Source organism: Nycticebus coucang, chromosome 20 (assembly GCF_027406575.1).
Source record: "Nycticebus coucang isolate mNycCou1 chromosome 20, mNycCou1.pri, whole genome shotgun sequence".
NCBI classification, from domain to species: Eukaryota; Metazoa; Chordata; class Mammalia; order Primates; family Lorisidae; genus Nycticebus; species Nycticebus coucang.
Genome location: NC_069799.1, coordinates 200,235 through 223,670, shown reverse-complemented (window position 1 = coordinate 223,670; position 23,436 = coordinate 200,235). Strand labels below are relative to the sequence as shown.

Below are 23,436 nucleotides of genomic sequence, written 5' to 3'. Positions count from 1 at the left end.
GATAATAACATGTATGTTAAAAAAAAAAAAAACACCCAACAACACAGAGAACGTAAATCATAGGAAACTTTAATGAACTGTATTGACTGAACTATGCCTTGTATCATCTTTTGTATTATTAAAGCTATTGTCATATATTATTTTCATTAGCAAACCATCCCATGACAATGGATTGTGTAGAGAAGAACATTAAGAAAAGAAAATATAGTGAGGATTTTTTACAGTATGGTTTTACCTCAATAATTATAGCAGAATTGAGAAACCACAATGTGTTATTTGTTGTGAAGTTGTATCAGCCGAATGTATAAAACCAAACAAACTAAAATGCCATTTTGATAGCAAGCATCCTAACTTTGCCAGCAAGGATACCAAGTATTTTAGAAGCAAAGCTGATGGATTCAAGCCAGACTTGACACTGGTGGCAAGTACCACAAACAAAACATAGCAGCCATTGAAGCTTCATATTGCGTGGCACTCAGAATCACCAGAGCTGTGAGACCTCACACCACTGCTGAGGATTTATTGTTGCCAGTGGCCAAAGACATTGTTCAAGTTATGATCAGAGGAGAATTTGTTATGAAATTGAGTGCAACTTCCTTATCTAACAACACTGTCGGCAGAAGAATAGATGATATATCTGCTGATATTCTTGATCAGGTAATCCAGGAAATTAAATCTGCTCCACTTCCAATATTTAGTATCCAGCTTGATGAATCTACGGATGTTGCAAACTGTTCACAGTTACTGGTTTACGTGATGATGGCAACTTTCAAGGAAATTCATTGTTTGTCAGCATCATAACACTCATAAGGACCACAAGTATCTTAAATTAGAGGGAGAGATATGAAAGGTTGTATTGCAGAAATCAAACCTATAAGGCAAAAGCAAATATATACGTTAATCAACTATTTTGGATGAATTAACTCATACTGCCAACTCAGCATAGGCTTACCCTTCATTCTGATCAAAAGGGAAGATTTTCTTTGCTACCAAGAGTTACTTACTTTGAGCACTCTTGCAAACATAATGCGGGAACAGATATCTTCAACAATTTTCAAGACACAAATGTACTTGAGTAGAATCTGGTTTAAAAATAACAGTTCAGAGGGTGGTGCCTGGGTCTCAAAGGGGTAGGGCGCCGGCCCCATATGCCAGAGGTGGAGGGTTCAAAACCAGCCCCAGCCCAAAACTGCAAAAAACAAACAAACAAACAAAAAACAACAACACAAAAAACAGTTCAGAGGTTTATTATGAATGATGCAGAGATGAGGGGCAGGCCACGTTGTGGTCTGCCAAATAGTACTATTGATATTTGGAAAAACATGTCAAAAGAAAGCAAAATTCAAGAGAAAATCACTTTCATTACATTGATATTTTCCTTCCAGAGACACCTGGGAAATTATATGGTTTCAATTTCTCAGGAAAGGTAGCACTCTATGTCTCAGGAACTGTTTTGTGCATTAGTGAACCAAAGGAAATCAATAATGAACAAATGAACAGGAAAAACTGGCCAACTTTTCCTGAATGCTCTGACTGTGAAATGGGTGTACTAGTCAGTGTTCTCTAGAGGTGGGAAAAACAGTTTACCTGTATATATAGTTCCACTGTAATCTTTGGGGCCGTCTATGTGCTGAATAATGGTGTTTTAGTTAACAACGGACCAAATATACAAGGATGGTCTCAAAAGACTGTACTGGAGCTGCCCAGTATAGCGATCCAATTTTTTTATTCTTTTTACTTATTTATTTATTTTTTTAAGGCAAGTTCTCATTCTGTTGTACAGGCAGGAGTTCGGTGGCATGATCACAGATCATTGTAACCTTGACCTCCTGAGTTCAAGTAATCCTCCTGGTTAGCTTCCCAAGAAACTGGGACTACAGACCACCATGTGTAGATAATTTTTTGTTTGTTTTTGTTTTTGTAAAGACAGGTCCTCCCTATGTTTCCCAGGCTGTTCTCAAACTCTTGGCCTCAAAGCAATTCTCCTGTTTTGGCCTCCCAAAATGCTGGGATTATAGGCATGAAACTCTACGTCCAGCCAATTTTTAAAATCTTGTCTACTGTAATTTCATGGTACTTTTTCTATATCTAGATATACAAATACTTACCTCTGTGCTATGATTTCCTAGAGTGTTCAGTACAGTAACATACTGTACAAATTTTTAGCCTAGAAGCAATAGGCTATACCATATAGCCTAGGTATATAATAGGATAACCCATCTAGTGTTGTATCCGTCACAGCCTGTAAAGATAGACTCAGACCCCACTATGGTAAAATCAGATGGTGATTTTATTACACCTGTGCAGGGGACCGCTGCTCTCAAAGGCAGGTGGCCCTGAAGTGGAAGGCAGGTTGACTTTTATACCTTTTTTGTGCCACGTGGCAAGCAAGTTAGTACAGAAGCAGAATATTGCGGCTAGCTCAGGGCGGGGTTACAGCTTGAGAAACACAGCTTGAGTAAGTTTCTACTATTGTTTGTTCACGGGAACCTATAGCTTGAGAAACACAGCTTGAGTAAGTTTTCACTATTGTTTGTTCACTGGGAACTAGGGGAGGTTTCGGGAACTTGGGGACTTTGTGCTTTCTCGTTCTGAAGCCCTTTCTCGGAATCTACGGGGGTTGGGGGGGACATGCTGAGGTTTTAGGAGCTAACAGGCTTTTACACTAGGTTTGTGTAAGCATACTCAGTAGCAGTCTCACAATGATACAATTACCTAGGAATGCTTTTCTCAGAATGTAGTTTCATCATTGAGCAAGGCATGACCCTATAGGCATAAATCTACATCCAAACACATACATATCTTGATCTATCTAACTGGAGTATTAGGAATTGACTTACATGATTTTAGAGACTGACAATTCTAAAATCTGAAAGGTAGACCAGTAGGCTGTTGACTCAGGGATGAGCTGATGTTGCAGTCTCCAGTGTGAAGGCTGACTGGAGGCAGAAATAATTCCTCCTCAAGGTAGGGTAGTCTTCACTCTAAAACATTTAGTTGACTGCACAAAGCCCAAACACCTCATGGAAAAGAATCTGATTAACTCGAGTCTATTAAAATGTTAATCACATCTTAAAAACTGTCTGCACAGGGACATTTAGACTGGCTTTCGATGAAAACCTGGGTGCCGTGGAGCTCTGGTGTGGCTCATCCCTGGCAACACTATGTCAAAATAGGAGGCAAAGTTGGAAGGTGAAGCTAGTGCTGGGTGCTCTGATCCTCGAGTGAAACCCACATCAATAGATTAGTACCTCCATCAGGGGTGAGTGAGGTGTAGCTCTTTTGAGAATAGACTCCCTCCAGAGAAAGTGTGTTGTTTAAAAGAGGCTAGTTCCCTAGGTTTCCCTCTCTTGCTTCCTCTGTGGCCACGTGATCTCTTAGGACATGCTCACTGCCTGTGTGAGTAGAAGCAGCCTGGTGGCCTCACTAGATGCAGCTGCCCAATCCTGGACTTTCCAGCCATTAGAATTGGGAGCAAATTAATTTCCTTATAAATTGTCGAGACTTGTGTTCTGTTATGGCATCATTAAACAGACAAAAGCATGTGACCTAGCCAAATTAATACATAAAATTTAACATCACAGCAGAGCAGACAGACAATAAGAGTATAAGAATAGGATTATTGTTAACAAAATTCTTCGTTCTGTTTCGTTTTGTAGTGTTAACATTTACTGATCTAATCTTCTGGAGTGTCTAATCTCTCATTAATCCCAGTCAATGCATTTTTCCTTTCAGAAGTTGTAGATTTTATCTCTGTAATTTAAATTTGTTTTTTATGCTTTCCATATCCCTACTTTATCTGAACAGCTGAAGTATGGTTATTTTAAATGCTCTAATGTCCTCATCTGCTAGCTCTAATATCTGTGTCAGTTCTGGTTTTGAATGACCACTTTTCCTCCTTTTGACTGGCCTTCTTTTTCTGCCCCCTTGCGTTATTGATACTTTTTATTGTATTCCAGATATTGTGAACCTTGTGGGGGGATGTTGCATAGTTTTATATTCTTTGTAGTATTTTTCAGTGCTATTTGGAATCACTGTTAAATAGTTTGGAAATAGTTGAATGTTTTAAGATCTTCCTTTTAAGATAGAATAGCCTAAACTGGAGAAAGATTCAATCTGAAGATAATTATTCCCCACTGCTGACGCAAATCTTTTCTGTGTATTCTACCCATCCTCCTGGAGGATACTTCTGATTAGTTCTGAATAATACATATTGTTTTATTAACAAGTATATATTTCTGTACCTCATTTAGGAAGAGATGCTCCTAAAATTATTGTAAACCAAGGAATGAACAAAAGGCTTTGGGAGTCTTTGTAAAATCATGGGTCTCAGGAGAGAATAGTCATGCTTTTGAAATTCACAACCATTTTTCAGAACACAATGGCTGAAGCTTAATCACCTTCTGAACATAAACTATACATGGATCACTATAGAAGTTTTGAGACAGACTGTGTTACGGTCCATTATTTCATGTCTATGTAACACGGTCAACAGTGTCTTTTCACATTCACCCTGCCAGTTTCAACTTGCTAGGTTCATTGGTGTTGCGGGGAGGGCTTCATCTGTTTTTGTCTGCATGGATTGTATGTGTTGTGATTTTTGTGTCTCTCAAAAGTTTCAACCTACCTATATGAGTGTGCTATGGGAGGTCTAAGACCAGGTAATAATTCTTGTTCCTTTAAAGATAATTTTTTTCTTTAAGCAAAACATCCCAAACCTATCATCAACTCTTTATAGTCACCTGAATCCTTAGGTGGGGAATGCTTCAGGAAAGGGAGACATCCAGATTCAATTATTAACTTTTACTAGAGTTTCGATAGAAATAATTCATTACAAATAAGGTCTATCATTGTTCTTAGTAAAGTATCTCAAGAATGGAAGAAAAAGTATCCAATGTACTCAGCCCTACTATGAAACTAATTTATGGCTTTCATATGAAAGCTATAACCCAGTGATAACCTAAGAATATGGGAAAGAGGGAGAGGGAGGGGAGGGAGGAGGGAGGATGGGCAGAGGGAAGGTGATTGGTGGGATTACACCTGCGGTGCATCTCACAAGGGTACATGTGAAACTTAGTAAATTTGTAGGATATAATTGTCTTAACACAATAACTAAGAAAACGCCAGGAAGGCTATGTTAACCAGTGTGATGAAAAGTGTCAAACGGTCTAAAAAACCAGTGTATGGTGCCGCATGATTGCATTGATATACACAGCTATGATTTAATATTAATTTAAAAAATGAGCTCTATCACTTTTCCACTATAGTAGATTTTCTGTTACAATGATTTATGAACTAAGTAGTAAAAGAAGACATAGAAAGCAATTTTCAAGGAAACTGGCTTGGGAACAAGCCCCAGGCTGGGAAGAGGTGGGTGTTAAAAGAACCTCTCAGTGAGACTTTTTCACAGATATCTTCTCGTATTTGTGAAACTGGAGCAGGAAAACAAATCGAGGCACACATACCAAATGCCCAAATGTTCAAAATGTGTAACTATAGCTATCAAACTGTCAATACACATCTTTTATGCTTCTGATCTGAGAAATAGTTTATACCTTTGTAACATAGAAGGCTGGATTGGAATTTAGAATGGTCAGACCTATGTATGGAGCCAATGTGCTGTCTGCTCTGGAAAAACAAACCAGGAGAACAATCAGAGCAGCTCCTGGTTCAGACAGTCAATTTTGGATTTAGAAATCCTAGAGAGACTCTAGGAGCCAGAAGTCCTCACAGACGTCTCTGTCAGTTGGGTGACGCTGAGTGCTTTTGGAGGAACCATAGAAAAGTGCTCTGCTCTATAGGCCCCAGAGCACTTGGAGTACCTTGTTTCTGAAACTAAGAGGACGCTCAGTGCAGTGAACAGTAAAAGCTACAGTAGTATTTTACTTCCCTTTGTTGTAAGCAGTGTAGTACCCACAGCCACCTGTAAGAAAGACTCGGACCCCACTTCAGGTATAAATCAGAAGGTGATTTATTGCACCTGCGCAGGGGGATGTTGCTGGGATAGCAAACAGCCGAAGTGAGGGGCAGGTGGACTTTTATCCATTTGCGCCATGGAAGGAAGCAGAAACAAAAGCAGAACGTGGCAGTTAGCTAGAGGCAGAGTTACAGTCAGGGGCCTATAGCCTGATGACTGCATGGCCTACATCGTCATGGTTGGCACGGAGACAGCGTGGGCGATACAGTGGCTTGGGAACTTGTGTAGGTAATTTTTCCACCATTGTTTAGCCATTGCTAGGGGGTTGGGGGAACTGGGAGAAATTTCCTGTTTTATTCTGAAACCTGCCTTTGAGATTAAACGGGGGAACATGTGTGGGACTAAGGCTGAAACAGGCTGAGACAAACCTGGGTCTTTTAGGGGGCTGCTCTTTATCACACCTTCTCCCATGTTTCCCCAGGCTTCCACTATCACAGGATCCGTCCACTGGTGATGGGGTCAGGGGAGTTCTGGAATTTTCAGGTTCTGCAAAGTTATCCCTACTCTACCTCCACTGTGCCCCAAGCATCCAGGAATCTGCTCAGCAGGTCCCCTTCCTTTAGGGATTCTCCATCCCAAGTCCCTGCTTTAGGCCCCTAGAATCAAACCTCTTGTCACATCTCTGGATGGCCTCATCCAGAAGAAAACCCAGATCTCAGAGGACACCAGGAAAGACCTCAAGGTGAAATCATCCATTGTTGCCCATGCTCAAAATGAGGCATCCTAGAAGACAGGGGCTTCCTCAACTTCATTTTCCTTCCTTGCTATCATTATTATTTTCTTTGTTTAGGAGACTGGTTGTGCTTAGAGTGAAAATATTTTGCCAGGGACAAAGTTAACACAAAGAAACAAACAATAAGAAATACCAAGAAAGAGAACAGTTAAGTGCAGCTGGACGAGCCCCGGCAGCTCTTTTGTACAACAGGCTCATCCCTGGACCCTCACATGTGCCTGCACCTGTGGCTGCAGCGCCGCTTGTCTGTCCCACCCACCGAGACCGAGGTGCTGAAATCCTTCAGGCAACCGCTCCACCAGGGGACATTTGCAGCTGTCACAGAGTAGCTCCCTCTGAACTTTAACAAGACAGACAAAAGTAAATCATTCCATGGGCTGGGCTAGGCCAGAGGATGCGCTCTGAGCATAGGTGAGAGGCAATGTCTCCTTTTGGCACCACAAAGTTGGTATCTTTGAAGTCAGAAAACTCTCCCAGACGCTAGTTTTGGATGCCCTTCTCCCTCGCAGCTGCCGGTGGCCTGTCCATGCTCCGGGCCATGACGATACTCTCGCTGTCCTCCGTTTTCAGCCGCTGCTGCTCTGGCTGCTCTGGCTGGTGGCCATTCTGGCGCTTTGTGGACGGGGCTGGGAGGCTGATGCTGACGCGTGGGCTGCCAGCAAGCGCAGAGGGCTCACTACCCCACGTCCACCTGGCCATGGACTGCGCTGGGGATTGGTACCACGTGAGTACCATTTTGTGTTACAGATTTTATTGGTTGCTGGTGTTGACCTAGAGGCGCCTGTTGTACTATGTTGACCGTCTGGACAGGGGTGGTCTGTGAGGGCTGAATGATCCAGCTGGCAGTGCCTAATGTGGCATGGCTAGTTGCGGGAATAGATTCTACTTTTACTTCCCTGTGACGGCCGTTCTCCCCCGGCTCGGACTTCGTGGGGGGCAGCACAGCCACCTGAGTGACCACAGCTTGTCCCGCAACAGTGTAAGTGTTTGCTGAAGCCAGTCCAGCCACACTGGTGACCAACTGGTGGACGACGTGAACCTGGGAGGTCGGAGTGGTCACTGGGGCTGCAACCGTGTAAGGGGCGGGCTTAAATGGTCTGTGGCAGCTGTCGCTGAACACCAACGAGGACTGGCTGGCTGGGCAGAGGTGACCCTGGTGGCTCTGGGCACACCGAGCTTCCTGGATAACAGCGAGTTTGGGCTGTGAGGCGCCAGGCTCAGGCTCCAGGGTGTGGGCGAACCTTCCCTGGACAGGCTCCAGGGGTCTGGGTGCCGCTGGAGTGAGCAGACAGCGCCCAGTGTAACTGGGAGAGGCCGGGCGCTGCTAGAAGAGAGCGGTGCCGGGGGGGGGGGGTTCTAAAGCAAGGCACGCACCTAGGCCATCTTTTCCTAAAAGCCTGCTCTATTAATTTGCTTTCAGAGGCAGGATCTATCCTCCACTGGTTCTTCCTGGGAAGGTGGTACTTTGATGAAGTAATGATTCAGAGAGAGATTGTGGCGAATTGAATTCTGGCAGCCCTTGTCTGCAGTCCTGTACTGGGGGTAATTTTTTGTGATATGTGTGTAAATTCCATTTAGGGTAAGTTGTTTATCAGGAACATCGTAATTGCTTGTACTATTAACTGTGCACAGGAATAAGGTGGCTTTGAGCCATCCTTTGGGCTGTCTCCTCCAGAAGCTTCCTTCTCATGTTCTGGCTGCGAGTTTTCTGCCATTAAATTGAGGTCAGGTGGCATCACTCGGCCCACTTTGTACCCTGAAGACCCTGCTCCCGGGGGGCTGGATGGGCAGGAGTTGGCAGCACTGATGGTCCCCGTGGGGGAGGGGAGGGGCCACGGTGTCTGGAATGTTGATGGTCAGAAGCGAGATGGGCGGCTGAACGGCCTTCACCGGGGACTCATCGTTTCCTGCTTCTCCCTCTTGTCCCTGCACAGGGCAGTGAATGTGATCTTGATGTTTGTGCTCCGAAACCTGAACCTGTACGCACGAGGCAGCTGCCGCCAGCGCCCTGTGCCTCTGGAACAGCAGTCCACGCACACGCAGTTCTTGCAGAGGCAGCGCAGGTAGAAGTAGCTGCCAGGCTGCCAGTGTCCGGCCTGGGCTGCCCGGCCAGCAACTCGGGGTGTGAAGATCTCTAGGAGGCACTGGGAGATGAAGCTCCAGCGCCCCGTACTCACGTCCACCGAGCCTTGCCCCGAGTTGCACCAGAGGGTCACGGAGCTCTCCTTCATCAGATACTCGAACTCGCGGCCCTCAAGTCGTGCCACGGCCCAGCCGCCGGTGGAGACCCGCCGCCCCGGCTGCGCAGCCCCAGAGTGCCACCGCGGCTGCAGCCATCGGCCTTCGTGAGGGCCCCTCCGCTTGGCACGGGTGCGGGTGGCGGCGGAGGCCCAGGCCGGAGGTCGGGCGCTGAGTTCCACAGCGAGGCCTCCGGTCAGCGAGGCAGAGCCAGGCCTTCCTTCCTCTAGGTCCTCAGAGCTTTGATGTATCATCCCACTGTCCCAATTTTCTCTGTGAAACCAAGGCAGTTGCCTAAAAACTCTTGTGCACAGATCTGAGATGCTGCTTCAGAATCCAGTTTGGCTCTCTCAGACAACATGGAAGATGTTTGGAGGGAATTGTCAGGAGAAGGGTTTTCCTTAAGACTCCAATGTGTCATCTCTTCCTGCCCCATAAGCAGTGAACTAAATGAGTTGGGGAAAAGGCTCCCATCATAATTATATTCTGGGGTGGAAATAAATTCTGATTAACCTCCACATAACTTCTCTCCCCTGCTCAGACTCAGGGGCACCCTGCTTCTGGCTTCCCAGCAATTTCCCCTCATTCCCTCTGACATGGGGTTGGGGGGCGCCTGGCAAAGAATTCTGTGTTATGCTCTGGGGAGAAACCCTTAGACAACATTATCTGGAGTTTCAGGAGCAGGAGAAATCTGTGTTCTGAAGTAAGGGCCAAAATTGTTCTCACATTACATTTTTACAATACAAAAATAAATCAATATAAAAAATAAAACACTTCCTACAGTAACAAATACATGTAAAGTCACCCTCAGGCACATCATCGCCAACGTTTCTTAGACATTTGACAAAACTACTAACTTGAATTTTTTTTTTTTTTACCGTTTTTTGTTATAAGTTAATAATTAAAGCTACCAATCCAGAAATAGTTTTTTAGATACTAAATCACCAGTAGGGAGTTTATTTGTTGCAAAAATATGTGATTCTTGATGAGATGATGTTGGTAGAAATTTGTTTCCGGAGCTATACAAGGTGATAAATCAGTCTTTCCTTTTGTCTCCGGGAAACCTAATCGCCCATACTAACACCCACCCATCTGATGAGTAGTAATCACTTTGATAATCACTTTGACATTATGGGTGTGGTCCTCAGAGGTCCTATAAATTAAAGACTGTCAAGGAGTCAAGCTCATTCTTCTCCATAACAGAGTTGAGTTGGGAGCTCACTTGGCCTCGCACACTTCTGAAAGCTACTACCCCTACCCTGTGAAGTCCTGATCCTAACCTGACTTCATACTGCTCCAGCAAGCACTGGTGAGGTCACAGATATAGCCATTAGGTGAGTACCCGATCTGCACGAGTCCCTACTACTTTCTATCACTGAAATAAATAGTGTCATTTTAATTTGCAGATCAGTCAATTGAAATTGTTTTTATGGAGTGATTTTGCTCAGTTAATAAAAATGACTCCTATACTCTAGTTGAAAGATAAGCTATTTTATAAAGTCATCTTACTAATTTTTAATTCATATGACTTTTCTGTATTATTTTATGTATGTCTTCATTGTTTACCTGGTAATATTCAAAGATAGGTTGCCAGATGACTTATAATTTTGTACTTTTTGTAGATTCTACAAATTGGCTAGGAATATTTTTTCCTTTTTTCTTTTTCTTTCTTTCTTTCTTTCTTTTTTTTTTTTTTTTTTGAGATAGACTCTCACTATGTCACCCTTGGTAGAGTCCTGTGGTGTTGCAGCTCACAGCAACGTCAAACTCTTGGGCTTAAGCGATTCTCTTGCTTCAGCCTCCCAAGTAGCTGGGACTACAGGCACCTGCCTTTCTTTTTTTTTTTTTTTTCCTGCTGTTGTCATTTTTGTTTTAGTAGGCTCGGGCCATGTTTAAACCCACTTGCTCAGGTGCATGTGGCCAGTACCCTAAACTCTGAGCTATGTTTGTGGAGACTGGCCAGGAACATTTTATTCTATAAATATGTTACACATGCATACATACATTACATACTACTTTATAAGTGGTGCTTCATGTACACACAGAAGAGATATGCAAATAACTGATTATTAGGAAAACATTGCTCTTAACAGTTTCAATATTGTCACTTTAGAAGCTTCCATTTATAAACTTAAATACTAAACAATGAGTAAATGTTTCGGCATTGAAAAATACATTAGTGATCATGAAGGAAACTCAGTAATGAGAATGCTATCTGTATTTATCTACTATAGAAACGAGAACCCCAGTTTTATTGTACAATGAATTTTATTACATGATATTTATTATTTCTTCTCAATGTGAAAGTATGCCTGGTATTTTTCGAAGACCTGGAAGATCTCATTTCAATTGTGTATTTACTGGTCTGTGGTGGAGAACAGTCATGAGGTGGTGGGGTCCCCCACAACTTGGAAACGTTCTAAGAATGACCCCCAGCTGCCCTCTTCCTTCAAGAACAACATGTTTTTCTTCAACTTGTTTTTCATCCTCTCCCAGGAAGCTATTATCTTTTACTTCACTCTACGGAAGTCTTGTGATGAAACAATTGTAGTGGACTAGATTGATTTTCATTACCTTTTTTGTAACATTTTCCCTAGCACATACAGAAGCCCATAAAGTTTGAAGATATTTTTCCTTGGTTACACTGTCTCTGCATAAACAACTTTAACTTTCCCTATATACTAAAGCTGATTTCTTTGCTTGATGCTGATGATGACCATGGCTGCACCACTCCTCCCAATCCTATATTTATGTTTCTCTTGTTATTCTTAGTTGCCCACCATTATCACTTTGGTTTTTCTCCATCAAGCAGGCTCTAGATATTTGATTTGTATGCAAGATATAGATAATAAAGATAGAACAGATTCCACAACTTAGGGTATTTATATAAAAAGAGACTGGTCGAAATATGATCCAATTTGACAAAGTTAAGTTTGTCTCCTGTATTCAAAAGTTGATTTTGGGAGGGAATCTGTTAGAGACAACAAAAGACATCAATGGAGAAAATTTGTTTTATAAACATGTTTTATAAACATTTTTCTTATTCATTTTTATCAATTGGCTAGCTGGAAGGTATTTTCTACATCATGAGTGAGACACACAAGACACAGTGGCATTCTCTACATTACTGCATTTTATAATTTTTTTTTCTTTTTGTGAAACATTTCTTATCTATTGATAAGGACGTTGTAGTCAGCAGCATATCTTTGAGTTGATTGAGACATAGGGCTTGGAAGAAGAAATGTACCAGAAAATAATTGTTGATTGAATTAAATTGTTGTTTAGAGAATAATAGGTGCTTGGTTAGCTGATTTTAATTTAGATCTGAAACCTTAACACTTACTTTAGAGTGATATTGGAGACGTGTCATGGTAGGGGGATTCTAACAATTAATTGAGATCAAATCTCAGCCCCTACTTCCACTGTCCAGTCAATGCCTGGCAATGAGAATTGGCTGATTTTCAGATCCCTCCAGACCAAACTCCTGGAGGTACAGATTGGGTTGAGCTCCTGTAGTTTGAGCAACTCGAAGGAAAGTAATACAGCACAAAACATGCACATTTCTTTTCTTTATTCTTTCTTTCTTTTTTTTAATTGAGACAGAGTCTCACTTTGGAAATTCAGTAACCACTGGGCTTTGCCAAATTTCTCAATATTGATTCAAAATCAATCTGATGTCAGAGAGGAAAATAGGTGATAAAACTATGGGCATCATAGCTTACAGCAACCTCCAACTCTTGGGCTGAAGTGATTCTCTTGCCTCAGCCTCCTGAGTTGCTGGGGCTACACGTGCCTGCTACAATGCCCCGCTATTTTTTTTTTTTCTTTTACCAGGCATGGGCCAGATTCAATTTTAACAGACCCAGGCTGGATTCGATTCACCAGCCCTGGTGCATGTGGCTGGTGCCCTAATCACTAAATTATCGGCGCCCAGCTGAAAACTGGTACATTTCTACAGGAGAAAACGGTTTGGTAAGGTAGATACATGTTAGATAAGTACCCAACCAGTTACGTACAAAGCTTGAGAAATCTGTTTGTGCCTCAGTTTCCCATTTGTGTCATGCAAAGTAAAGCCTATTCTGCTCTAGATGGGAGTTTATTATTCAGTCAACATGTGAGTGCATTTTTGGTTAGACTTTTGCTTCATTAGGGCAGAAGAATAAATTCTAATTTTCTTTCTTTAGTAACATGGACCTAGATATACTGCAAGCCTTCCAGAGGGAAATCACCTGTGCCATCTGCCTGAACTACCTTATAGACCCAGTCACCATAGGCTGTGGACACAGCTTTTGCAGACCCTGCCTCTCTCTCTCCTGGGAAGGAGCCCCAAATCCTGCCCACTGCCCAGAGTGCAGAGAACCATCACAGCAGAGAAAGTTCAAAACCAATATTGTTCTGAAGAATCTGGTGTCCGTTGCCAGAAAAGCCAGTCTCTGGCAATTCCTGAGCTCTGAGGAACAAATGCGTGGAACCCACAAGGAGAAGAAAAAGATGTTCTGTGAAGTGGTCAGGAGCCTGTTGTGTTTGCTCTGCTCTAACTCCCAGGAGCACGGTGTTCACTGACACTGTCATATATAGAGGCAGCTGCGGACCAGCAGGTAAGGGATGCTTCTGAGATCACGTTGAGAGCTGAAGGGTGGTAGAATTAAAGAGGGTAGAAGGAAGATGAAGATCATGAGGAAGAGTTTTTCATTCTTTACCATGCCTAACATGTACTGGTATATGCCTAACAGCTATATGTATAGCTGCCTCCATGAGGTTAGCATTCCAATAGAAGGATGATAATGTGAATTGATTATTGTTTTAATTAAGAGGATTGTGCAAACATCAACAGAAAGCTCTCATGTTCAGAGATCATTGACTATGAAAACTATGTAAAGAAAATTTTGTAAAAAAAAAGAAAAAAAAAAAGAAAATTTTGTATTGGAAACACATTTATCAAAACTTGACAAACATGTTAGCTTTAAGTACATTGGAATGGACGTTCGAGAAGCAGTTGTAGATGGACATCATGAGGCAGGATGCTTACCTGAAACCTCCCCAAATATATCAAATATTTATTTGTTTTGCCTTGATAGTGGTTACATTACATGTGGGTTATAGTTGAAATCTTCTAATATAGAAAGTTATGCAGAGTAAAAGTACAAGATAATCCTGCCACTCTTCCCAACATACTTTTATTGAACATCCCTTGACTCTCTGCATCAGTCGGGGTCAGAATTTTATACTGTTTGTTTTTCCACTGCTCACATTTGTATCTTTCTTGCAGGCTAAACTCGAAAAGCAAATGAGATCTTTATGAGACAAGATCCTGGAAAATCAGAGAAACCTGAGAGAGGAACAAATAATGATTAACCATTGGATGGTAAGTACAGGAAATGTTTCCATCAGATTCGGCTTGGGACAGACATGCTACAACATTAGCCATTAAACGCCTGACCTGAAATCATGAGTTCTTACATTCAATGAATTGATAGGTTTATGGGAAAAATGCAGGTTGTCTTAAAGATACATACCTAGGGAAGATGAGAAATTTTAGCCAAATGTAGCTTCATATGCAAAACATTTGTTACAAAATTTTATAATACATTTCTCTAGGTGTAGATACATATATGTATAAATATAAGTCATATAAAATATAATATGAATATATGAATTTTGCTTATACGGTGACACTTGGGACACCCTGCTGTTGGGCTTTTCAACGGAGGGTCACATTTTTCTGAGGATTTCTAGACCCTAAGGTAAGAACAACAACAAAAATTACCCAAAGAAAGGTGGAGAAGGCACACACGCAGGGTTTGAGGAAATTCAGTAACCACTGGGCTTTGCCAAATTCCTCAATATGGATTTAAATCAATCTGATTTCAGAGAGGAAAATAGGTGATAAAAATTCCATGGGTGCCTCAGGCAAAGATTTATGTGGGAGATGAATTCTAGAAAATACAGAGCGTGTAATTGGGTATTGTAGGCCTTTCACTGTGGATGGGAAAGCATGAACAGCAATTTAGAAGTGTGCCTGCCATGGTTAAAACGGTTTGTAAAGAAGCTAGACAATGATACTGGTAGGAGAACATAGAACATGTGGAGAGATTGACAAAGATGGACAGAACAAAAGCAAAAATATTCAGCGGACTTAGAAAACAAATACGTGATTATTGGGAGGAGATGCAATGAAATTAGAATTCCTGTTTTTAAAATGGCTGGCCCATATGAGGCCCAAGGTCATATTTAGGAGCCCCATGGAAAGTAGGAGAATAGAAATCTTTTTAAGGGGTTAGGTTCAGAAATTTTAGATATGTTGTTCTTGTCTGATGGCTTCTAATCCTATATGTGATATACAATATTTCTTCTAATTTAAACAATCAGGTTGCAGAGTGGGGAGACTAATGAGTTAAACAGATCACAATAGCTCATACAAGGTTTTAATAAGAAACCTTAAATTTCAACTGTTTGAATGTCGGATTTCAGATTTGAGAGGATATGTATTAAAGAAAGTAACTGGGGAAGGTGACTCTTCAGTGCCTGCCTATTTTTAGAGATGAGGTCTTGCTCTGTCTCAGGCAGGTCTTGAACTGGAGACCTCCAGAAATCCACCCACTCAGAGTGCTGGGATTACAGGTGTGATCCAGCCTCAGTGTTTCTGACGACCAGAGATATAAAATCAAAGAGCATAGCTATGAATGCCATCAATTTTATGAATCATTCATTAAAACTTTGTTATATTTCCTCCAACCAATATTACCTTTACATGCCAAAATCTACAACTGATATCAGTATGGTAAAATGTTTATCTAATTATCATTGCTTAATCAAACACCAAGAAATAAATAATTGGAAAAAGATTGCGTATCCAATAAAATTTGGTATCTTTTACCCAGAATTTTACACTAAATAAATAACTAGACATTTATGTTAAAAGGTATAATTGTTAATATATTCATGGATACTTTCTATTGAAAGTATTTTAATTTATTCAAAAGTGAATATTGATGTAATTCAGTTCTCAAATTATTGGATGCTATACTTTTATTCATAATGTTTACTTGAAAAATATGTGATCTGCCTCAAGCCTATGAGAGGCTATTTAGTATGATTGTAAATATGATTAGTATCAATTTTTTCCAAGAATGTTTAGTACTAAATGTAAACTCCACTAAGACAATCTAAAGAAATACTCTTCGAGGGTGGTGGTTTGAATCATAAAACAATGCTACATCTAGGCACACATTGTGTAATCAGGGCACTTATCTTGTGTATTGAAGAGAAAAACATTCTAAATTTTTGAAATATATTACTTCACCAGTTGTTTCTTAAATAGCAAAAAACAGGACAGTGTAAATAATACTGACATATCTTTATAGTTGAATGAAATAAAAGCCTTGAAGTATATTTGATACAGTAGAGAACATAGAAATCTTGAATGGTAATTGATGTAATAGGAGCAGAAACAAAAACACCTTTATAGATAGGAGAGAAAAATAAAAATAACGCCCATATCTTTACCAATATCAGAGGTGAGTAAAGATGACTCCTGTCAAAAAGGTCACATAGCAATGAAAATCAATGTGCTCCAAATAGCCTCCATCTTTAAAGAAAGCATAACTAAGGTTACTATATGAGAAAAAATGCTTCTTGAGTGCTTGTGATCAAGGAGCACATAGTGGATTTAAAAATGATTTATCTGTTTAGGCTGTGGGCTAATAAACTGGTCATGATTAACAAATTAAAAAAAAAGGAAGGAAGGAAGGAAAAAAATAGATGAATTGTGGATTGTGACAACTGGACAATATGAATTTAAGCTGTGTACTGCTCATGGGTGAAGGGCAAGAGCCAAAGAGAAACAGGTGAGGTGTGTGTGCAAGTTAAGTTGGCCTGGAATGTGACATGGGTAACCCATTTCTATCTCCTTACAGGAATATGTGCTTCTAGTGAGAAAAATGACCAGGAACGAATATGCAGAGCTTCACCCAGTTCTCTATAAGGAAGAAGAACAACATTTGGAGGAACTGGAAAGGGAGAGCTGGAATATTCTTCAGCAACTCGAGAGAAGTGTGGCCCAAATAAAACAAAAGTGGAAAAAATGATAGGAAATGCATGAGGAACTGATGGGCATGTGCCATAAACCAGATGAGGAGCTGCTTCAGGTCAGGACTTGCCCTCAGCTCATTGGCTACATGTGTTTTTCGTTGTTGTTGCAGTTTTTGGCCTGAGGCAGGTTTGAACTCATCACCTGTGGTATCCGGGGCCAGCGCCCTACTCCTTGAGCCACAGGCGCCACCCTGCTACAATGTTAATCTCCATCATTACTTTGGTCCCCAAAATATTTCTCCTTATTTCCACATCTTTGTTGGGAGCCATTTTCTTTGTTTATTTTTTTTTTAGACAGAGTCTCACTATGTCGCCATTGGTAGAGGGCCATGGCGTCACACCTCACAGCAACCTCAAGTTCCTGGGCTTAAGTGATTCTCTTGCCTCAGCCTCCCAAGTAGCTGGGACTACAGATTCCCGCCACAATGCCCCGCTCTATTTTTTTTCCTGTTGTTGCATTTGTCATTGTTCAGCTGGACCAGACCGGGATCGAAATCGCCACCCTCGGTGCATGTGGCTGGTGCCTTAACCACGGTGCAATGGGCCAGGAGCCTGGGGGTCATTTTTCTATCCGCATATGATATACCACACTACTGCTAGCCATGCACAACAAACCTCTATGAAATTGTGAGTAGTTTCTCCTCAGAAATTTTCCTTCAAAACTTATTTATCTTGATTCTAGTAAGCAGAAAGAGACCATTTGGTCGTTTCTTTTCTTCTTCTTTTTTTTTTTTTTTTGTAGAGACAGAGTCTCACTCTGTCGCCCTCGGTAGAGTGTTGTGGCATCACAGCTCATAGCAACCTCCAGTTCCTGGGCTTAGATGATTCACTTGCCTCCGCCTCCCGAGTAGCTGGGACCACAGGTGCCCGCCATAACACCTGGCTATTTTTGTTGTTGTTGTTGCAGTTTGGCCAGGGTTGGGTTTGAACCCGCCACCCTCGGTATATGGGGCCAGCGCCCTACTCATTGAGCCACAGGCGCCACCCTCCATTTTTGACTATAAGGGAAAATATAGAAATATCTTGCGCAAGCTCACACTAATTTCCTCATTCTCTGTGGATGTCCTAGATTTGAATTGTCCTAATTCATTGGCCTTGGGGGATAACCCCTAGCAAGAACACTTGGCAGACATTGGGTGGTGGCAGGAGGCTGCTGACTGTGGTTCCTATCCATGCACTTCTCTCTCTTCATGTCACCCTCAGGGTTATGAACCATCAAGAGTTTAGTCTGTTACTGGGTTGTACTGGGCTTATCCTTTAAGAGGAAAAAGGGACGTGGTTGATAAGAAGGCTTAGGGAATGTTCGTGATGAGTAATTTTCTTTACTTTCCCAAACCCTAAGCCTGGATAGGCACAACATCCAATGTCTGAGGAAATCTAACTTTTCCTTTTTTCCCTCTTTACAGGATTTGAGAGACCTACTGATGAGGTAAGTTGGACCTTCAGTGTGAACTGGGGTACCTGGTTAGGAAAGAGATCAAGCTGTTTCTAGCAATTGAAGCCATTACATATTAGGTTATAGCTATTATGTTGTTTATGTGACCAAGCATTCGTGTGCTGCTCTGAATACCAAGTCCTGTACTCCCTTTGCCACAAGTTAGTCTTGGTCTCTGCCTGGTGGCTCAGAGGGGTATGTTGAAGGGCTGAATTCACAAGTGGCCAGAAGGCATCAAACTCAGAGAAATCTTCAGGTGTGTGGCCTAGATTTCCCCAGGATTGTAGTTAAAAGCAAGTGTCTCTGAGAGTCACGAGGTAAAAGTATTTAGGCAAAGAGAAAAGTGAGAAAGGTACCCCATGAATGGTAGAATCCTGTAAGGAGTCTGTGGAGGTAAGCATGATTCGGAAGCAGTCTTTGAGAAAGTCTTTTCTGTTGTATACTTATGTCTCTCTTAAGCATCATGATGAAGTGTTTGGGAGTCAAAGTATCATCTGAATCCTTCTTCTTCCAGGAGTGAGTCTGTGCAGCTGCACATGCCCCAGCCTGTGTGTCCAGAGCTTAGCGTTAGAGCCATCACTGGACTGATGGACAGATACAGCTGCTACCGGGGTGAGTGTCAGCCTGCGGTGTGACTGGGAATGCCCAAGTCCACTCTGATCATGTTTCCTATAGCCAGTGTTTCCTTCTTCATTGGTCTTTCCTTTAGAAGAGAAAGTATTGCCGTGAACAGGATAGACATGTGTTTATTGCACTACAGTAAAAGACAGCTGGTGCAAAACTAGAATGAGAAAAAAATATCAAGCAAAAGGTCTCCGTTAGAATTGGAATTATTCTTAGGGAGCCTGTCAGTGCAAGGAGTCATGCAGAACTGTGAATGTGTTCAGTACCTCTGAGTTCTTATTAAATGCAATTAGTGATGCTGACGTTTCATTTTAAAATATATTTCCTGTAAAATTTTGAAACATTGGACTTCATATAATTCGAATTTCAATTGAAATTATCATAAAAATGCATGAATAAATGAAGTAAATGCAGGCCATATTTTATAAACAGAAAGAAAGTCAGTGGTTAAGGAGGCAGGACCTAGAGCCCAGCGGCACGTCTAAGGGTAAGGCAGGTGTGCTAAGCCTGAGGTAGAGTGGCAAGTGAGGTGTAACATGAAACTAGGAGTGAAAGGCACAGAATTCCTAGTAGGAAGTCACATTCTCACAGGCATATTTAGCTTAAGTGCTCAGGAGCTGGCCTACAGTAACATGGGCAGGGTGATCGCCATTTCTCTAGGTGTCAGATTCTTCTTTCCCCTCTCCAGAAAGCAGGAAGGGAAATGTAGGGAAGTTTATTGCTATGGAATTATAGCTCCAGAATTTCCATGTGCCATGAAATGTAACCAGGGAGCAGTAGGCATGGCCTCCTTCTCTACAGTCTCTGAAGTTGAAGGAATCTCCCCACTGTGATTAGGCCCTTCTTTCTGCTTCATTTTTAGGGGTAGCTTGTGAATTGATACGGTTCTGCCAGAACTGCCTTCTTGGTTGTCTTGGCCTATTTATTCCACTGACCATCCAGGTAGACATTCATATCTCAGAGATAATTTATTTGTAAAATAGATGTTGACTGAACTATTGTCTTCTTTCCACAGTGGAGATTTCTTTCCACTATGAAGTAAGCAATCACCACATCAGGCTGTTTGACGATTTGTGAGACTTCACATTTAGATCTCACAGTCAAGATCAATCTTTGAATCCTGAGAAATCTAACTGTTTTGCCTCATGGGGAGACCAGACCTTCACCGCTGGGAAGTATTACTGGGAGCTGGATGTGGACGACTCTTGGGACTGGGCTCTAGGGGTCTCTAGACATTACCCGATATGCAGACTTGGCACAATGCTTGTACCTGGGGACATGTTTCTTCTTGCATGTGTGAGGCAGGATAATTGGTACACTCTCTGGACAACCTCCCCAGCGATTCCTCAGTTTGTAGAGAAACCTGTGGGCCGGGTTGGTGTGTATCTTGATTTGCAGAGTGGAAGTGTGAGTTTTGTGAACGTTGCCAAGAGTTCCGTCATATGGAAGTACCGCGCCGGCTCCTTGTGTTTCCCTGTCAGGCCTTTCGTTATCACTGGACACAAATGAGCAGGGATGAGGCAGGAACCTGACTGCAGGTCTGGGACCTCCATGTGCTGGGGAGCCCTTCTCAGCTGAAGAAAATCAACCATACTTTATTGTCTTGAAGGTTTAGTACGGTCATGGAATCTCATTTTATTGTTATTTAATAAAATAGTATAAAATGCAAAATTCTGTTGTCCCATTTTCTTTACATTGAAATCATCTCTTGTGGTCTGGTACCTAAATGTGCACTGCACTCTGCTTGCTCACGTGCTTTGTGAGCTCTCTGCGGTTCTGAAAATCTTTGGGTGTGTGATTCCACCTGAATGAACACAGTTTCTACATTCTGGACAGACCTGGTTGGCCACACTGCTCTCATCAGCCTGATATTAACTCCTGTCAATCTAACAAATTCTGTACATCACTTCACCTTAGGAGACAAAATTATTTCACAATGAAACTTCAACTGACCTTCAGAGGGAGGACAGTCTTTCTGTGTATAAACACAGAAGAGCTGGTTGTTTTCAATAGTGTAAATCAGAAGACATACAGGTTGAATCTCCTATTCAGACCCCATTCTCAGCAGGTAACATACTGTGCAGGACATAGTGAGTACTTACAAATATTTGGTAAGTGAATAGGTGTAGGTGAATAAAGGTATAAGCAAGCTTCCTCCAACAGTGTGAGTTCACAGTGTGCTGCTCCATCATCTTTGCCAGTGGTCACATAGGGTACAATTCCTCAGGGAATTACATCATAACAAGAAGAAGGTTATTTTGAACAAAACATGGTTCCCAAAGTTTGTAGATACTGATTAAGAATATTAATCAAAACCAAAAGTAAATTAAAAATTGCTATAAAGCACATGCAGTGCTAACATACAGTGTAACCAGTCGGTTAGAAAATGCTAAGGACAACCTGGATTGAATCAATGATTGTGGCTGGTGGTTTGCCGCCAGCTCCAGCAGCATAAGTATCACCTGGAACTTGTTGGAAATGGAAAATCTGGGCTCCTCCCAAGACCACCTGAATGAGACACTCAACGGGTGAGGACAGGCATCCATGGTTTAGCAAATCTTCCAGAGGATTGTAATGAATGATAATGTTTTGAGAAACACTGATTTGGCTGATGTACAGAGACAAATCTCAGTACATTTCTTCCACCTGAGGAGCTAGGTATCCATCGAGTCGATTTAATTCTATACAAGTGATCATGTATTTCTCAGTGAAAAGAATATAATAGGATGGGCGATGACTGTGGCCCAGTGAGTAGGGCACCATGCACATATAGCTGAGGGTGGCAGGTTCAAACCCGGCCCCAGCCGAACTAAAAAAAAATATCAGGGCATTGTGGCAGGAGCCCGTAGTCCCAGCTACTGGGAGGCTGAGGCAAGAGAATCACCTCAGCCCAGGAGCCAGAGGTTGCTGTGAGCTGTGATGCCAAGCACTCTACAGAGGGCAACGAAGTAAAGTCTGTCTCAATAAAAAAAATATATGTACATTTATATATTTATTTATATATTTATATATTTATTTATATGTATATATAATAGGAGAGATGAAGTTTTCTGAGGGAGAATTTTGGGGAATCAGAAAATAAGTCCATCATTTTCAGTGAAAGATCATGTTCCATGGAACAAACACATGTTCATGGAATAGCCACATGGTCTTTTATATTTTGAGTCATTCACTTCATATAATAAAGGGAAAAATCTCCTTTCTTTAGTTTAGAAAATACAGGGAGGGCAGCGCCTGTAGCTCAAGGAGTAGGACGCCGGTCCCATATGCCGGAGGTGGTGGGTTCAAACCCAGCCTTGGCCAAAAAAAAAAAAAAAAAAGAAAATACAGGGAAAACACAGTATCCAAAACAGTCCTGGTATAAGCAGAACAATGAATTCATGAGTTCCATCTATTTTCTTAAATATTAGTTGGAGAAGACATTGCAATCAAATATTCATTTCTGTCATAGTTAGAATTGTGCCTTCGTTCTTTCCTTCCTTCCTTCCTACTTTCAATAGAGATGAGGGTCTAACTATGTTTGCCTAGGCTTGTCTAGAATTTCTGGACTCAAGCAATTCTCCTGCCTTGCCTTCCCACAGGAGGGATTACAGGCGTCAGCCACCATCCTTTGCCTGTTGGTTGGATTTTCTTACCTCTCTGAAAAATACCATCCGATGATGACAAGACTCCACTGGCTTTCTTTATGCATATAAATGTTGTATATGATGTGAGTAGCAGCAATGCTAGAGCAGTGTGCTTTTATGAGTGAAAATATCAAATATGTATTCTGAAATATCAGTGGCAGATGCTATAGTCTCCAAGTGTTGTATCAATTAAGCAATGGTCCGTTGGTGCGGGGATGGAGAATGAAGACCCCAGAAACCACAGAGAAAGGCTCAGGCTCACCTGATGCATGATTGCTGGCTTATGACTGACCAGTCAGGTACTGCAAGTGGATCACAGCAAATATGCTAAAATACTGACCTGATAGCCTCAAAAATCACCTTACATGAATCAACTTAGTTCAATGTGAAGGGCAAATTTAGAATTTTAAAAACGTGAATAGGTGTCTATCATTTTAGCCTTATGTTAGAAAGACATTTCTAAATAAAGAAACAAAACTTACATAACAAATAATGCAAATGATGATTAATTTAACGTGACTTGGAAAAATAAGAAAGTCTTTAAGACACAAAATGGAAGAGAAATGCTGGGGAAAATATTATAACACAAAAAATGTGTAACAAAGTATAAATATCCAGAATATATAGCCTGCAGACTGACAGTACAAAGATATACAGTCTCCTCTCCTAAGTACAAGAGTCTACAGTAATGAGTTCACAGGAAAAATGTCTG

At 41.6% G+C, this 23,436-nt stretch overlaps 1 protein-coding gene and 3 pseudogenes across 6 annotated transcripts in view; 2 read left to right on the top strand and 2 right to left on the bottom strand.

The window, feature by feature from the left end:
• The window catches only part of LOC128572296 (cyclin-dependent kinase 16-like), a 116,849-nt pseudogene that overhangs the window by 8,390 nt on the left and 85,023 nt on the right, over positions 1–23,436 (top strand). The window contains exon 2 of the transcript XR_008376160.1: positions 10,859–10,864. The product of XR_008376160.1 is annotated as a cyclin-dependent kinase 16-like (transcript). The remainder of the gene's footprint in view (positions 1–10,858; positions 10,865–23,436) is intronic.
• The window catches only part of LOC128572295 (cyclin-dependent kinase 16-like), a 116,844-nt pseudogene that overhangs the window by 9,883 nt on the left and 83,525 nt on the right, over positions 1–23,436 (bottom strand). The gene's annotated exons all lie outside the window — the stretch shown is intronic.
• On the bottom strand, positions 7,191–9,046 carry LOC128572292 (forkhead box protein K2-like; annotated as a pseudogene).
• On the top strand, positions 12,525–20,294 carry LOC128572300 (tripartite motif-containing protein 43-like). Of its 4 annotated transcripts, XR_008376164.1 has the most exons (8): positions 12,525–13,546; positions 14,218–14,313; positions 16,865–17,095; positions 17,513–17,666; positions 17,782–17,902; positions 18,446–18,468; positions 18,989–19,086; positions 20,114–20,294. XR_008376164.1 is itself a non-coding variant. In XM_053572120.1 (6 exons), exons 3-6 carry the CDS (start codon positions 17,042–17,044, stop codon positions 20,173–20,175), a joined length of 237 nt encoding a protein of 78 aa, XP_053428095.1. In that variant the 5' UTR covers positions 12,525–13,546; positions 14,218–14,313; positions 16,865–17,041; the 3' UTR covers positions 20,176–20,294. The 4 variants fall into 4 exon arrangements, 1 of the variants encoding a protein (XP_053428095.1); XR_008376163.1 differs by lacking the exon at positions 17,782–17,902; XR_008376162.1 differs by having other exon boundaries at positions 17,513–17,902.

Bases quoted from the DNA above. Each gene is read 5' to 3' on its own strand.
- LOC128572300 (XM_053572120.1), top strand. From the start codon at position 17,042: ATGCATGAGGAACTGATGGGCATGTGCCATAAACCAGATGAGGAGCTG. The intron at 17,096-18,445 runs GTCAGGACTTGC...CCCTCTTTACAG, and splicing joins CAGATGAGGAGCTGCTTCAG to GATTTGAGAGACCTACTGAT. The intron at 19,087-20,113 runs GTGAGTGTCAGC...TTCTTTCCACAG, and splicing joins CAGATACAGCTGCTACCGGG to TGGAGATTTCTTTCCACTAT.